The 16,987-nt window shown below is 41.1% G+C and overlaps 1 protein-coding gene across 5 annotated transcripts in view; it reads right to left on the bottom strand.

The window, feature by feature from the left end:
- The window catches only part of LOC128844038 (tight junction protein ZO-1-like), a 175,240-nt gene that overhangs the window by 37,928 nt on the left and 120,325 nt on the right, over positions 1-16,987 (bottom strand). For 3 of the 5 annotated variants that reach the window (XM_054041321.1, XM_054041323.1, XM_054041324.1), the window contains exons 16-23: positions 16,662-16,744; positions 11,260-11,470; positions 9,953-10,053; positions 7,422-7,775; positions 6,731-6,982; positions 5,206-6,105; positions 4,761-4,855; positions 3,589-3,813 (exon numbers count right to left, since the gene is read on the bottom strand). In XM_054041321.1, the coding sequence (XP_053897296.1) occupies positions 3,589-3,813; positions 4,761-4,855; positions 5,206-6,105; positions 6,731-6,982; positions 7,422-7,775; positions 9,953-10,053; positions 11,260-11,470; positions 16,662-16,744 (2,221 nt within the window). The remainder of the gene's footprint in view (positions 1-3,588; positions 3,814-4,760; positions 4,856-5,205; positions 6,106-6,730; positions 6,983-7,421; positions 7,776-9,952; positions 10,054-11,259; positions 11,471-16,661; positions 16,745-16,987) is intronic. The other 2 variants (XM_054041325.1, XM_054041326.1) reach the window with 1 other exon arrangement.

Genomic DNA, 16,987 nt, shown 5'->3' with positions numbered 1-16,987 from the left:
AACAGCATTTCAAAACACCTTAACTCAAACTGCTGCTTTGTTCTTTTTACACACTCATTTATTATAAATGGAGCTGAACCAATAACTTTCCATGAATGATTTATCTAATGGATTTAGCCTCTTTCTACTCACAGATCATGATTTCCTCAATCATCATCATCATCATCCAAGAGGTGAATTTTTATTTATTGATTTTTGCAAACTTTTGTACCTCTGCTCTGATTGCAAACAATTCCCTGGATTTTCCAGAGTACTAATTCAAGCTGCATTAATTGTGAATGGCCAAAGTAGCGCCAGGATGCTGTTTTCATTCTCTAACCACAACTGCTTCCTATGCCAATACTCATATATACAGATTTAAAATTCAGCTTATGCACACACTCATGTAGATGTTGAAACTGGCGTTCAGTGAAGATTCACACCAGTAAAGGCACATGGATTTTCATGGAAGGTGAACACAAACAGGGGAACAAGCACAGCCAAGTTAATTTTTAAAAGTGGTTATTTGTGGAGGGTATTTTTGGCTATCTTTGCCCAGTTCTAATTTTTTTTTTTAATTCTTCAAGTTGTACAAACTATTATTTAGAAGTTGTTATTAACAATATCAACAACAAAAAAATCTTAATGGAAGAGGGATATTAAGGTACCATTTGAGACATTTGCTTAGGTTCCTCTCATTACTAGTGTTTGTAATGAATCATCCGGAGAAGAAAGCTATTAAAACGCATTTCAGTACTGTGGTTTGGTTTGAAAACTATTTTTCGTTATGCTCCTGCCTCATTTCTACCATGAAACTTCATTATTAACTAGAGTGATTTAACTCATTGAAGAGCTGATGTGCTCAGTGTTAACAGACACTTATACAGAAGGGTTAGATTTTTATCAGTAAATGTCGGTAAACACAGATTTCACTGTACACACACAAACCAATAACAAAATATTTTCATGGATAATAATCAAAATTTACAGCGAGGCAAAGAAAAGTGATTCTTGAGAATTTATCAGCGTTTGAATTAAGGATAATTAGTTTGTATATTTTGACCTGTAATGTTGACAGTTTGTGTTTTAGTGGTTATAAAAAGATTTAACTTTTTGAATCTCAACATCTATGCCATTAAATAATTGTCTGACTTCCCCATAATTTCTTTCATCTATGAAAATTTAAATTGATAAAAATTGAAAAAAAAGCTTAAAAGCAAGCATTGATATGCACTGAAATCATGAAAAAGTAAAAATCAAATTCTAGCAAGTCTGCTTATATAAACAGCAAAATATCAATAGCTTTTTAAAGTTAACGGATGAATATTTGAGATTTGTTTTAGTAGTGTTAGCTACATCTCTTTTTAAAAAAAGAATTGATTACTCAAAAACAAGAGGTTGCAGACCTGTAAACAATTTCGCATCAACACCACCAATTAGCCCCACATTTATTTTTGGAAAAATAATGACATATACAGAGTCGTCACCAACGCATGAATATTTTGGAGAAAGTTACCAACCAATCCTCAAGGCACGGTCTAGAAATTGGCTGAGTAAGAGGGAACACTCATTAAAACGAAAACCTCTAACTTGGGAACAGTATCTTATGTGCACACATACACACACAGGTATATCTTAAGAGTCAGTACTAGGAAGCATATTGTCTAATTCATTTCCTTGCTTTTCTATTCTTACTGTCTCTTCTAATGGTTAATACCCTTTCATAAGAGAGAACAGCTTTATCATTTCTGAATAATCAAGCTGTCTCTCAGTCTCATACATGGCAACACCACTTTTCTTTGTAGCTGTTTTATGTCACTTTCCTGTATATTGAGGCCTGAAGTTACCCTCTACAACACACACAGAAACCACCACCAAAGAATGGAAATGTCATGGGACACATTCAGGTGTGAAACAGAAGAGAAAATGGTCCCTTTTCAGTGCACTGCTCAGGTGCCAGCTGCTCTAGGGCACCTAATTTGAATTCTGAGCTACTAAACAGATGCATTTATTCATCACACTCTTCCAGTTCATGAAGACATTGCTATTTTGAATTTTCAGATGTGCATACATATTTTATTATGCTCAGCAATTAAGTTACAGTAAAGCCATTTATAAGGAGGATAAACATATTGCTGTTTGCACTGGTATAGTTCTTTTCATTATGAATATTAAAAATCTTTACAAATATTAATTAAAATTTACAGCACCTCCTGGAGGTATCATCACTGCCAGCCACTGTTCCTCAGGGTCTTGCTGTATGGTGAAGGAATCACTTGCTCAGGGCATACTTTCCAAGGGGCAAGAAAATTCCCCAGTTTTGCTTTGACAGCACAAGGCTGAAAGCCCTAGTAGACTCTGGGGGCCAGCTGAGCTGTTTAGGTCACTTCTTGTGATGTCTGGAAGCAAAGAAATGGACTCCTTTCCTCTACCAAGAACTATTAGGTGATTGAAGTCCGTTTCTTTCTTTCAGAAGATATAGGGTAGGATGAAAAATAAGGGGACTGATTCACAGCTGCCTGGGAAGCAAAGCTCATGGATCACTAAACACATTCCTCTCCTCCTTTAGTATCACGTGGGAGGAGCAAAAAAAGTAGGAGATCATTGCTTTATATGCAGATCTTACCTAGACAATTAACAAGCTAGTAACTAGATGATTCATACCATTCAGTAAGTTTTTCCTTTTTTTCTTTGTATAATATACTTGGCTGACTTTTGCAATTTTAGGTTCTCCTCCCCCACCACCTTTAAAAGATATCGGGCAGAAAATTCAGTAAATCATTTGGAATTTTATGTATCAAGCCTCAACTCCTAGACTGTTATTTTCCCACAGATTCTTGTTGTTTCCCTGATAATGTATCTACACTATCTTATACTCTGTAATTGTAACCAACACTGAATTTTAGTGAATTCCTCCACTGTTGATCTAGTGCTGGACCGTTCTATTGAGAGATTGCCCTAAAATCCCTCAGCACACACAAAGCCTGTGAAAAAGTGATTATCATTTTCAATTTTCAGATGGAGAAAGTGAAGGTCAGAGAGGTGAAGTGCCAGAGTTAGGAATAGAATCCAGGTGCCCTGACTCAGTCCACTACTCCAGACACTGGTGCTCGCAATGAGGTAAATGGGCAGAACAAACGACTAGGAACCAGACAGATCCTAAAATACTGAGAGAGCATGGGAAAGCCTATTGACTACCTGGTGGTGACGTTCTCAATTACAAAACAGAGAAAGTAGTAAAAATGTGTATACACACACACACACGCTAAATTTTTGTCAGAGCTTTCATACAGTTTCTGTATAAATGTTCCAAATCAAAGAAGCGGTCCAATACGGGAAAAAGATGTTTCCATCTACAGAGAAAGACGTCTAGCATCAACATCACATCCAAAAAGTGTAATGAAGTTTTTCAGACTAACTTCATACAAATAAATTCTCGACACTAAAACTGTCTTTTTTGTTACACAAAAGCTATGCTTTTTCATCAGGTACTTTGGATGCCCATCTTGGTGGTTATAGAATTCATACATAGTAAATTCAGTTTTACTCCTAAATTCCACCCCACTTTAAAAACAAATGAATAAGACAAGATAAGATGAAAGATCTTACTTAGAATAGTTAGTGAAGTTCAGTTGATTCTGAGGATGTACTGGCTTAGCAGGCTCAGGGTGATGGCTGGCAGGAACCTGTATAGAGGGCTTATTTTCAAAACTTCTGCGATCAAAGTATGAAAGCTGCTTTCGATAGTACTCTTCATCTTCCTCAGGATCATAGTGATTTGAACGTACTATGTCTTCAGATGGCTTCACTTGAGGTCTCTGTGGTTCTGGAGCCCTAAACAGCAATGATGATGATGATGATGATGATTATGATAATGCTTTGCTTTCTTGTTTGTTTGGTGGTTTTTAGTAGTAGTTTGTATTTTAATTAGAGTTCCACATCCCAAATGCTTCTTTGTAACCTAGCTAACTACAATGTAATTTAAAAGTAACTCTCATACAACTATGTAGAAATATATTACAACTGCTTCTCAAATACTCATTTTCATAAACAGTATTGCATTTAGTTGGCAAGATATGGAGGCTTACATATGACAACACAGTGGACTGAGAGCAAAACCTTTCAGCCTTTAACATATACTGTATTGAGGTTAGTTAGCTACGGAGGTTGTATCACAACAGTAAAAATCCCTTACCACCTTTCCTTCGACTTTACCCATTTCTAAATTATCTAGACTAAATATTAAAAAGGTCTCCAACTTGCTGCTGTCTTTTCTTATGCCATAATTATTTCTTTCTTAAAAGGATCTGAGAAAAGAGCACAGTGAAGTTCACTCAATCTTGCATCAGAGCATCCTTTAAGAAAAGTGTCTTGGCGGCCTCTATTACAGATGTACATGTCACACTGATATAACACTTCTACTGTAATTTTAAATACCCAAGCAGAAATATCTCACCATTGAAACATCCGCTCTTTTACTATTAGGCCTGGTCCACACTAACCCCCCCCACTTCGAACTAAGGTACGCAAATTCAGCTACGTTAATAACGTAGCTGAATTCGAAGTATCTTAGTTCGAACTTACCGAGGGTTCAGACGCGGCAGGCAGGCTCCCCCGTCAATGCCGCGTACTCCTCTCGCCGAGCTGGAGTACCGGCGTCGATGGCGAGCACTTCCGCGATCGATCCCAGAAGATCGATTGCTTACCGCCGAACCCGGAGGTAAGTGTAGACCTACCCTTAGATTACATACTTGTGTGTTAATGAGAAATGGTACATTTACCTGTAAATTGTTTTGTCATGTTCATACTGATTTTGAGAGGTTGGTTTGGAACCACTCACTGTGGCAATGGCAGGTTTTGGTGCTAGTTCTGGAGGCTGTAAAAAAATCAAAAACGTGTAGATTTACTTCATGATATTCCTACATTTAGAAAGTATCCATGGTATTGGTTTAAAAGAAAACCATGTGATTCAAAGTATCAAACCTGAAGAAAGGGTGCATTTAGGGTAGCAAATTCCCCTCAATAAAACCTTCCACTTCCTATTTTTAAACATACAGTATACTGAAGTTACATAGCTAAGAAGATAGTACAACAAAGAAAGAACTCCCTCTCTTTATATATAGAAAGACTTTACTGTTTCTGGTACAACCTCGTTTGCTTCTTAACTTCAGTATACCATCAGTTTAACAGGAAGTGAAAGCTTATTTATACGTATGAATTGTTTACCTTGACAGCTGGTGTATCATTAGGATCCTTGATTTTTTCCACCGATGCTGATCTTTTGTTTTCAAACATCTTAACTCTAGTTAGCACTGATTGTGGTTTCATGGCTGGATCTTCTTCTTCCTCTGTTAGAATTGGTGGTGTAGGCAGTGGTTTACTGTTGGAAGGCAGTACTTCTGGTTTGGTTTGTGATGAGGGTGGGGGAGGAGGAGGAGGAACACCTGCAGTGCTATGAGAAGGTTCATACTGTCCGGCTTTAGCATTAAATCCTTGTGGAGGGCCTTGTTCATAGCCCCTCATATGTGGATCGAAGTACTGCTTAGGTTCAGGAGACTTAGATATTGCTGAAGGGTATGTCTCAGCTTCTGATTTATATCTACTGTGAATATCATATCCAGCAGGAGGCTGTTCTTCATATCGCAGTTGTGGTAGACTGAAGTTTTTAGGTGCATGTTCATAGCGAGGCCTACTGTCATAAACCATTGGAGGTGGTTCTTCAAAGCGAGGTTGTGCTGGGTAGTAGCTGCGTTCTGTGCTCTCTTCTGCATTTTGTCTGGGGTTAAAGTCCCTAGGAGGTTGGTTATCATAAGGTGGTCTCGGCTGGTAGGGCTGTTTTTCATCATAATATGCCCAATGGTCCTCATAGGGAGGCATACGGTCATCATAATGTAGACGAGGGTCATAACCGCGGGAAAACTGATCTACATAGTTCGTAGAATCATACCTATATGTTGACGGCTCATACTCTCTACTGGGTTGTTTCTCTGCATACTGAACCTGGGATTCATAGATCAGATTTGTCTCTTTCTCCTGTCTCTGTACTGGATGATTAACTGCTGGTTGTTTCAAGACGTAGTTCTGTCTTGGTGCCTCCTCGCTAATGTATGGATCCTTTTTGTATACCTGTAGAAAGAGAAAGTCTCATGTGTAACATGAAAAAAGTGATTGTGCCTACGTTTATTTAAAGTGCTACACTGCAAGCAGAAATAGATAAAATTAGTTTAGGGGTTTATTTAAATTACAGGGAAAAGGAGTCCTCTTTTTTTTTTTTTTTTTAAAGGAATAAATTTTTTCAAACATTAAAGTTTATTTCCACACTTGTATTAAGTGTATGCTGATCTACTCATTTTATAATTATCTGTTTCCATTTAGTATACTGGAAACCATAAGGCGTGAGACAAGGTTAGCATCATTTTGAGGACAACACAGGTTTTTGACAAAGGCTCATTAATGAACAGCATAGAATGTTGACAATTTAAATCAAATATGCAAACAAACAAAAAAACAAACCAGACAAAGCAAATTTCATTTAAAATTTCTTGTTCTAGAAAAAAATAGAAGAGTATGTACAATTTGAAGCCATGCAAACAAAAAAATATGATGATTCTTAGAAATTTAGATGCACTGTTGTATAGTTCATGAACCCTCAGAAAAATCAAAAGGAATTCTCCAATAAGGAGCAAAAAACCCAATCATGTGCTAGCTTGATGTATAGCAGCAAATTAGTGCAATGATGCAGCACAGGTACCTTTGTTGGATCTATATGCGGTGATAAGGATGATGGCTCTTGATCTCTTAGCATTATGTGAACTCCCTCAGTGCTTGGTGTTCTTAAGGGGCCAGCTTGTAGTTGAAAAGAGTTGTAAGGAGCTGAGGTGGGCTCCTCCAGTCTGACATTAGTTAAGTTTACATTAGGATTAACAGCAGAAGGTGATGAGGTTGCAGGGTTTGTTTCAGGCGACGGGGAAAGGTAAGGGCCTGCAGGTGAGGCTTCTGCTTTCTGTGAAGTGTTCAAAATATTTTAAATATAGTGCTCTTGTATAATGCTCTGACTTTCCAGTCTATATTAAAAATAATACTAATGTTTCGATCAAACACATCTACTACATGTATAGTTGTTTAAAGAGCACTGATAGAAAGTATCAGGCACTAGCACTCTTCAGCAGGTTTAGAAATTCATTATATCACTTTTTACAAAATGAAGCAGATATCTAAATATATAAAGTAGACTGGAACGTCAGGTATTTTCACATCAAAATAAATCACAGCCCTTTATAAGGAAAAAAAACCCAAATTCTCTAATCCATTCTGGCATTATTATTGGCAGCTTCCGTGGCGCACTCACAATATTGCCAAGGACCGTACACAAAAGTCCCTGCTCCAAAGAAATTACACTCTAAGGAGAATACCTCCTAACAAAGTGTAAAGTTGCTGCTTACCGATTGAGAGGCAGCTGTTTTAAATCCTGGCGAATCGATTCTATGATTTGGCTGGGTCTGAGCTTGCGAAGCATAAGGAGGATATGCTTGACTTTCATGATGCATTCCAGAGGAATCCTCTCTTACAGGTTCAGAGGACCGTGTAATAGCAGATTCTGGAGGAGTCCCAACTTCATCATTGAGCGTTTCATCAAGTTCTTGATCAGTGTAGGCACCCCCTTCTGTATCTGTGTCATCATAGTCTGAAGTGTGTCTACTATCTGTGCTGTACATGGAATATTCACTACCTGGAGCTGACAGGTAGGAAAGGCGATCATCGTGTAAGTCAAGGTCATCACTTGTAGCACCATCTGCCTGTGTCAAACAAAATTAAATTAAGATCTTTAATAATTTTCAAAGGATGCCCCTTCACCTTTTATGGGAAACTGGGGAGGATACTTTCTTGTGGAGAACTAAAAATCCATGTAAATTCAACACACTAAGCATCTGCTTCCAATTTGTGATGGGCAGTTAAAAAGCCTGGTTCTTTAAAGTGATTAAGGGTCTGATTTTCAGATGTGCTGAACAATTCAACAGGAGCGGTAGGTGCTCAACAACTCTGAACACCTCTAAAATCAAGCCCTTATTGTTGGAGGATATCATATAAAATGCTCTGAGGGTAGGAGTCTGCAGTTTTCCTATCTCCATTGCTCCTCTATTTCAATACCTGCTGGCTCTCCAGCTGCTACACAGTCACTTCCCAGACCCATGGGATCAACCAGAATGGGGCAGGGAAAGGGGCAGCATATAGAGGAAATCAGAGCTTCTCTTCCTTCCCTCACCCCCTCCAGCAATGTTGCTGTGGGATAAGTGGCATTAGCCATTGCATGCAGCTGGAATTCCTGTGCTCCCGTTGCCCCCACCTACATCTAATATGCCTGCCTAAAGGGAGCCTTCCTCACAAGTTAGGAACCATTCTCTGAGGGTAGGTCTACACTGCAATTAGACACATGTCTGAGTCAGCTGGCATAGGCCAGTCACAGGTGTCTAACTGCAATGCAGACATACCCTTAGAGCAGGGGTGGGCCAACTACAGCCCACGGGCATGATTTGGCGTCTCAGGGCTTTGGATCTGGCCCATGGGATTGCCCGTGCCGCTCCCGGAAGCCGCAGGCACCACGTCCCTGCGGCCCCTGGGGGAGGGCAGAGGACTCCGTGCGCTGCCCTTGCCTGCAGGCACTGCCCCTCGCAGCTCCAACTGGCCGGGAACGGGGAATCGCAGCCAATGGGAGCTTCGGGGGAGGTACTCGCAGGCAAAGGCAGTGTGCGGAGCCCTCTACCCTCTCCCAGGGGCCGCAGAAATGTGGAGCTGGTCACTTCTCGGTGCGGCACGGGGCCAGGGAGCCTGCCTTAGCCCTGCTGTGCACTGCTGCCACCCCAGAGCCGCTCCAGGTAAGTGGCGCCGGGACAGAGCCCGCACCCTGAACCCCCTGCCCTGAGCCCCCTCCTGCACACCAACCCCCTGCCCTGAGCCCCCTCCCGCACCCTGCCCCCTCCTGCACCCCAACCCCCAACCCCACATTAATGGCCCTGCATGCAATTTCCCCACCCAGATGTGGCCCCTGAGCCAAAAAGTTTGCCCACCCCTGCCTTAGAGTATCACCACCACCACCACATATCCAGACTACTAGTTTGAATTTTAGGCATATCAGCAGAGATTAAGAGTAATTCTCACTTGACTGTTTAGTGGCCTACCCAAAATGAGTCAATCATTTCTACTCAGTTCTTCAGGCCCTTTCTGATGTTGGCACCCTTCTTGATAGAAAAATGACCAATGATTGAATGTACATGATAACATAACTATCTTCTCCTACTAAGCAACAGGGTTGGGGTATTTTAGCACAGGCAGTGTGGGGAAGCTTACAATGCAATTGCCTGTGCTGTACATGTTAAGGCCACAAGGGACCATCAAGCTCTAATCTGACCTCCTTTATAAACAAAGGCCATAGAATTTCTCCCACTAAGTCTTGCATTTAGCCCATAATTTCTGGTTGAGCTAGTGTATATCTTTTACAAAGCCACTAATCCTGACAGACAATCCACCACACTTCTTTGTAAGTGATTTCCATGGGCAAATAACTACGTTTTTTGTCCTCGTTACCGAGGTTATGTCAATACTTTTATCTTGGTAGAAATCAGTGTAGAGCAGTTCACAGTTGTCAACTGAGTCAGTTGATTCCTTTAGACCTGGAAGTGATAGGCAGAACTATAAAAAGTTTTTTTCATTCCAGGAGAAAAACCAATTGTCTTGAAAGCACATCTGAGAGGAACGGAAGAGAGATGTACAGATACAGTGGTGACCACTAAGAGCAGCAATATCACCAGGATTGTTTTTAAGTCACAAAGAGCCACCCCTCCCCACAGATACTTTACAACAATCTTAATATGATAATGAAAAAGGGAAAAGGAAAGACTGCTCACTACTGTATTATATAAGAACAGTAATGGTTTTATCATTCCTACTCAAACAAAGGGAAAGTGACATTTCTTACCTTTCCTTCTGAAACCCACACCAACTGGTTCTGTTGCTGCTGAATTGCTTCCTTTAGTGCTCCATACCAGCCATCATTCATTGAATTCAAGTTGATAGTAGCTAAAAATAAAATGGGATTAATAGGACTTCTTCTATAACATTTCTTTTTCAGTTGGAGAAAGTTCTGGACTACTACCATCAAATGCAATGTGAATTGTGAGTTTAAATAACTCTTGGGGCACTTTGTCTACACACATTTATTTAGGTTTCCCTTTTATATAAAGTAGTTTTGGGCATTTTATCACAGTTAACAATGAGAGCGGAGTTCAAGCACAATTTTACTCTAAAAGAAACTATTAATGTGGCATTTTTTTCCTTAAAATATTTTCCTCTTGTGTTTAATTCAGAGTCCTATCTAAAGGAAGCAGATTTCATAATAAGTTTCTGCTGATTTTTACTCCTGTTGGCCTTGCCAAGCCAACACAGCTAAGAGAAAGTGAGGTGGCTTAGATTCCTACCTGTGCTTCAGCAGGACAGATCTTTACTAAATTCCACCTATCTGAGACTACACAAATACAGCAGATGTAATCTGGTCTGCAAAAGTATTCCTGGTGATGACATACAAGGAAGAAAGAGTCTAGCTTGATTGAGGTTTATTAATTGCCAGCCTTGTAAGCAAAAAATCAACTTTTTTAAATTAGTGAAACTGATCATATTTGATTCAGAAATCAAATATAGAAAACTGCAGCACCCTAGGATGGCATTTTTACAGTTGCTTTCAAAGCAGAACCACGTGTTAAGCCATCACAGCTCTCCCACTGTTAATACCACTCTTTGCTACTATGGGGCAACAGATAAGTCTGAAAGTGCAACAGGACCAGAGAGCAAGAAGGAAGGCCAGTCATGGATACAGTGGGAATTAGTCACAGTGAGAGCAGGATAGAATACCCAAGAAAGGGAAAAAGAGGTTGGGAAGGGGCCAAAATGTACCATGGGTCATGAAGGGATCTTTGTCTGCTACCTCCCCTTCAAGAAGAGAGGTAGGAAGAAAGTAGAAATACAAGAAGAGAAGGAAAGAACCACACAGAATACACACTAGCACTGACAGATCTTTGAAACTTGTGAAAACCACTAACCAACTTTTTATTAAAATTTGAGGGGCTTCGATGTAATGGGTACTATTGGTACTCCGTTACCTAGCAATGCAAATCTAAAAATCATATTCACATTATACAAGAGATGCTGTTCAAACCTCTGTTGGATATATTACCCCTGCCCCAATTTAAGTTGGGCTTGGTTCATAAACATTTCCTGCTGTTTACTTACTTGTGAAGAGATGATGATTATTTTTCCGTAGCTTGTGAGCTCTTTCATACAATTTTCTGGCACTTTTCCGTGATTCTGGACACAGTCTCATTCTCATGGTTTTTACACCCTGCTTGGAATCAGGGTTCAGGAACACCACAATGGGATACCATTGTGCATAATTCAGACGATCCACAGCATTTGGAGTAACATCTAATAAAGCATGTTTGTCCTGCAGAGATAGTACATATGCAAGTAAAGCTTTCAAGCTCTCTCTAGATGATAAATCTGTAGAAGACACTAAAAATGCATTGTTTTCTATTTACCCTACAGAATTCACCATCGCATTTATGTACTGATAAATAACTAACTTACTAACCTTTTCCATTTTGAAAATGGGAAAACATATGGGAATTCCCAGTACAGCTAGGCTGCCCATGCAATCAGTCCCATCAATATCAGTGCTACTTAAAATTGGTATGCCTAAACATGAATTGTTATAACATATAATATATTTAACCCCTATAAATCAGGCAATTTTCCTAGGTAAAGGGCACTGTACCAGAAACAAAGTCTGTGGTTACTAGGAAGAAAGGCCAGGTCCAGATTCCTAGGCAGAGCTAGTTTTCATGTCTCTTCAACTCTCCTTACAAGAAATCCCTCCCTGCACATGGGACTTGACTGGTTTTCCCCTGCCACAGAGCCAATCTCAGGAACATGCAATTAGTGCATTAGCATGTAGTGTTTCCAGCTTGTGATGTCCCTTCAGTGGCTAACATTTTTTCATCGGAGGGGGCAATAAACAATTGTTTTTAAAATAAGATGAAAGAAGAGGGAAGGGATGGGAGTCAGTCAGATGGGGTGAACTAGTATTAGACATCTCCAGGAACCTAAATGAGGGCGTTTGGCATCAGTTTCTTCAATTAAGTAATCTGTCACTTGCTTAAAAAAATGCATATGAGCACCACAGCCCAGCTGCAAGTCGCACAGTCAGACCCTTCTTTATGTGAAGAAAGTAGAAGAGAGTAGGCAGCTTAGAACAGCAATAATGGAACAGTAGAGACTTCTTGAAACAGAGCCTAAAAGAACATCCAGATTGAAGAGTTTAATGACAGGGAGGGGAACTCAAGTTTTTCAAGTGATAGTCTGCATTATATTCCACAAGTGGTTATCACATCTCTAGTCCACATGCATTGGAGAACTTTTTAGTTAGCAGTACCTGGAGAGGTGGCACATGCACCCTTTGCTTCCTTATGTGTGTGACCAAAGTATAAAGGGGCAGAGTGGACCAGTACTGCCTGTGACTCCATGTGGTGAAGCACAAGTCCCTGAGTTTAAAGCACTGCCCCTCCTGCAAGACCATCATACATCTCAACAGCCATGCAAGCGGCACGTTCTGGACTGGTGAGGGATCTGCAGGTCCTTTTTGAAACAGACACAGCATTTAAGGGACTAGTGCTTGAGGGCCTTCTTGTTGGGAGCAGTCCATACACCCAGACTCTGTTCCTGGTCCCCCAACCTCCAAACCTTTCGGGGACCAGAGATCCTCAAGGTTTGCACCAGAGACACCATCAAAACAAGCCAAGATGCTCTCCCCAAAGTGGCCTTGATACCGAGGAAGAGTCAGGTCCAGCCAGACACCGAGCAGAAGAGGTGCACAATGTCTTCCCTAAGCTCTGACTCTAAGCCTCACAAAATGACATGGCTGTCAGATATCAAAGGTACATCAAAGCTGAGGAAAAACTCCCTGAGCACTGCAGAAAGCACCAGTCAGGATGATCCAGATGGTGGCACACGCTCCCTTTGCTTCCTCATGCGTGTGATCAAAGTATGAAGGGCATAGGTCTCACTTAGCATGAGCCATGCTGGGAATGGGGAGCATAGCCTCAAATGGGGCCTGACCCAAGGCTCCAATCCATGCTGGTACAGTGACCATTCATACCAGCCCCCATGACCTCCCATACTGTACAATGTTAGTTTATAGGGTGTGTGGGCCCCATAAGCACTCCCAGTTTGCCAAGGACCCAGCTTCCCTAGAGCAGTGTTTCTCAGCCAGGGAACCAGGGATACAGGTACCCAGGGGGAGGGGAGGGGGGAAGAAGAGGAATGCAGAGGTCTTCCAGAGTTGCACATTAATGAAGTCGTCAACCTGTCATAGTTCTTCCCGAAGCCTCATGCAGGGAAGGCAAGCAGAGGCTGCATAACTGGATGCAAGAAAGGTCTTCCTGTTCTACTTGTACTAGGCCCTTCAGAAAAACCCTCCATCTCTTGGTGGTTTATGGGGGGGGAGGGGGGGTGAAGGCTAGGGGACAAGCAGTGTTCACTCAGAATATTCCAGTTGGATAGCCCAGTTCACGTTTAGACTGGCAGGGGCTCCTCTCCTTCACAGAATCCTAGCACACTCTACCAGGGCACAGGCTACATCAGTGGCCTCTTTGGCAGGCATATCCCTCAGAGACATCTGCAGGCTGGCAACTTGGTCTTCTGTGCACACATTCATGAAACATTATGCACGAGTGTAAGCAACCAGGGACGATGCTCTGTTTGGCAGGACTGTGCTGCAGTCCCTATGGGAGTGAACTCCTTGTACCTGCCTCTGGGAAGGTCTACTGTTTGGGAGTTACCAGCAGTAGACTATGATATGGACAATCACTAAGAAGAAAAGGAGATTACTTACCTGTGCAATAACGGATGTTCTTCGAGATATATAGTTCATATACACATATCCCATGTATGTGGACTACACATCTCAACAAAAAAAAAGGTTATTAACCCTGTGTTATAACTGTAGTCCTTCAAGATGCATTCCCCCTCCCCGCCAATGGGCACTTCACTTCACGTGAACATGCACCCCCCGTGACTTTGATAAGAGATTTTCATTAGCTATGTCCGTTTGGCCCACACATGCACTGCTGATATTCTCAAGCCCTGCACCAAGACAAACTGTCCTCAGTTCCTTCTCCACTGCTAAGTCTCAGAAGGAACTCTGAAGCAGAGGGGAAGAGGGCAGGTGGTGGAGCACCCAGTGGGGGACACACATCTCTAAAAACCGTAGTTGCTGCACAAGGTGAGTAACCTCTTTTTCTTTGAGTAGTGTCCCTATAGATGCTGCACTTCTGATGACTCCCAAGCAGTATCCCCAGAAGGAGGAGGGAACTTTGGAATTGAGTCTAGAACTGAGGAAAGAACTGCATTGCCAATAGCCACATCAGATCTAGAGGCATTAACTAGAGCCTAATGCCTGAAGAAGGTATGTACTGAGGACCATGCAAATCTCAGATACTGGGACATTTTTAAGTAAAGCCATAGATGTAGCCTGTGACCTTGTAGAATGAGTTGACACATCAGAAGGAGGTAGAATGCTGGAAGCACTGCAACATACAATAATACATCCTGAAATCCATTTTGACAGTAGTTGGATGGAAAGAAACAGGGGATGGATCCTTTGGTTACCTAAAGTCCTGAAGTACAGAGTAGAGTTGCGGTTCTGAGTGACGTGCTTGAACCTGCAGGACAGTACCAAGAGTTTCAAAGTGATTTACAGAAGGTGCTGATGTAGATGGAGGCTTAGTTTTACATAGCACCGAAGAACCTGAGATAGGTAAAGTCTGACCCTGATCTTCTGTATTTCCTCTGGCCATCTCCACCAGAAGGTACTGGAGCTTTCTTGGAGCCAGGCTTACTCTTAGAGATATGGGATTTTCCTGCCTCACTAGTATCAGAGGAGCCCTTTTCCTTTGTAGTACTGAGTCAAAAGGTCGAAGTCCCAGACCGTTGGTTTTCAGGTAGACTCCTTAACAGGAGAGCTAGAGCTCCTCTTCTTGAGATCTTTAGAGGAGGTCTCTGAGGCTTTCCCTTTTCCAGGAGAGTGTTGCACTGAGGTTGATGAGATGCTAGAACCCCCCCCCCCCATAGACAGATATGCGGGGGGGTTCTCCTGACCAGGCACCAAATCAAGATAAAAGGAGTACTCCATCATTAACAGTTGCAGCTTGATTTCCCAGTTCTTTCAAGCCCTGGATCTGAGGGCTAAACAGAAGTTACACTTCTATAGGACATGAGACTCTCCTAGGCAGCAAAACACATTTAAAGAGTGTCTGTCGCCCACCATGATGACCTCTAAACGTGTGGCAACATTTAAACCCCAGTGAACTGGGCATGCTCATTGCAGGGAGGACCTCCCAGGAGGAAATAAAACAATCTTCTAGATAACCAGTTTAACTAACTACAAACTAACTAACTTACTAACTAAAACTAAAATGAACTAAGTTAGACCAGAAAGTCAGCAAGTAGCCAAGGCACGTACCATGAGGATGTGCTAAGCTGTGTCTTAGGCCAAGGCAGTTGAGAAGGAACTGAGGGCTGTTTGCCTGTGCAGCTTGATATAGTCTTGGTGTAGGGCAACAGGACATCAGCAGCGCATGTGTAGGCCAAATGGACACTGCTAAATGAAAATCTCCTATCAAAGGTGCATGGGGCGCACCTTGAAGAACATCCCTTACTCAGGTAAGTAATTTACGGCTTTAAAATTTGTTATGGATACATCTTTGAACTGCCATGCCACTAAGAGATAATAGTAATTGGAGCAGGGACTAGAACTTGAGTGTCCCCCGTGAGTACCTTAACCACTGAGGTACACAGTCACTCTCATACTCTCTCTCTGGACAAATAAATATTCATGTGTTTTATACCAAGTGGAACAGCTTCAACAGGAGAGACTGAAAGACACCTCTTGACTGGAGCTGGGCAGAATCTTTTAGGTAAAACTTTTTTTCACTGAAGATGAAACAAAACATTTTAGCAAATTTGTGTTCATTTCAGCAAATTGTTTGTCAAAATGAAAATAAATCATTCAGAAATGTCTAAACAAAACTTTTTGACATTATCAAAACATCAGTGTTTTTGGGGCTAGAGTCACAGGGGATTTATGCACCAATCACAGAGGAAGTTGGTTGTGATTCCCCTTTATGCCCAATAGCCCAGGGGGTATCCTAGGTTAAAATCCCTGCTCTGGAGCAGGTACTTGAATCCAGGCCTCTTTTCTCCCAGGTGAGTGCCTAACCATTAGATTATTGGCTAGTCTGCAATGGGTGCTCAGAGAAGTGCTCGATCAACTTTTAAAAGCGTTTACACAGAGAAAATTGTTTCATGCAGCATTACTGTCACGTTGTAATTTATATAAAAACAGAGTATATAAGTTACTACAGTGCCTGGAGATAAATTATGTAAATTTTTTGTTTTTGAAATTTGATGTATACTTTTTTGTTTATGCTATTGTATGTAAAAAACCCAGCATTTATTATGATGATTATTAGGTTTATTTATATGATTAATCATTCAATTAATTCAACACTCCTGTTCTCTCATTTGTTTTTAGAATCAACTACACATTTAATGAAACAAAGCATATTTTTACCACTTACTCTGTCAATTATCTGTTTTATTGTATGAAGACGAATAATGCCAGAACTACGTTGGTCAGTACCAGCATCTCTTGGTTCACTTTCTGTTCAAGAGAACACAGTTAAAGTCATGATTTCTTAGCCACCTATTGGTCAATTACACAACCCTCTCTATGCCCCCATTAATATAAAATGAGCCATCTCCTTTTCTAGCTCAAAATACTGGTTCAGACCTTATACAAGTTATAGTGCTGAAGATATATTTTTTACTTAAAAAAAAATCCAGGAATTAAACTATTAGTTCCCCAGTTTAGTTATAAAATTCTAAGAATTTGTTAGGTATTTAC

This window comes from Malaclemys terrapin, chromosome 10 (assembly GCF_027887155.1).
Source record: "Malaclemys terrapin pileata isolate rMalTer1 chromosome 10, rMalTer1.hap1, whole genome shotgun sequence".
Classification (NCBI taxonomy): domain Eukaryota; kingdom Metazoa; phylum Chordata; order Testudines; family Emydidae; genus Malaclemys; species Malaclemys terrapin.
The sequence above is the reverse complement of the archived record's forward strand: the minus strand, read 5'-3'. Positions and strand labels throughout refer to the sequence as shown.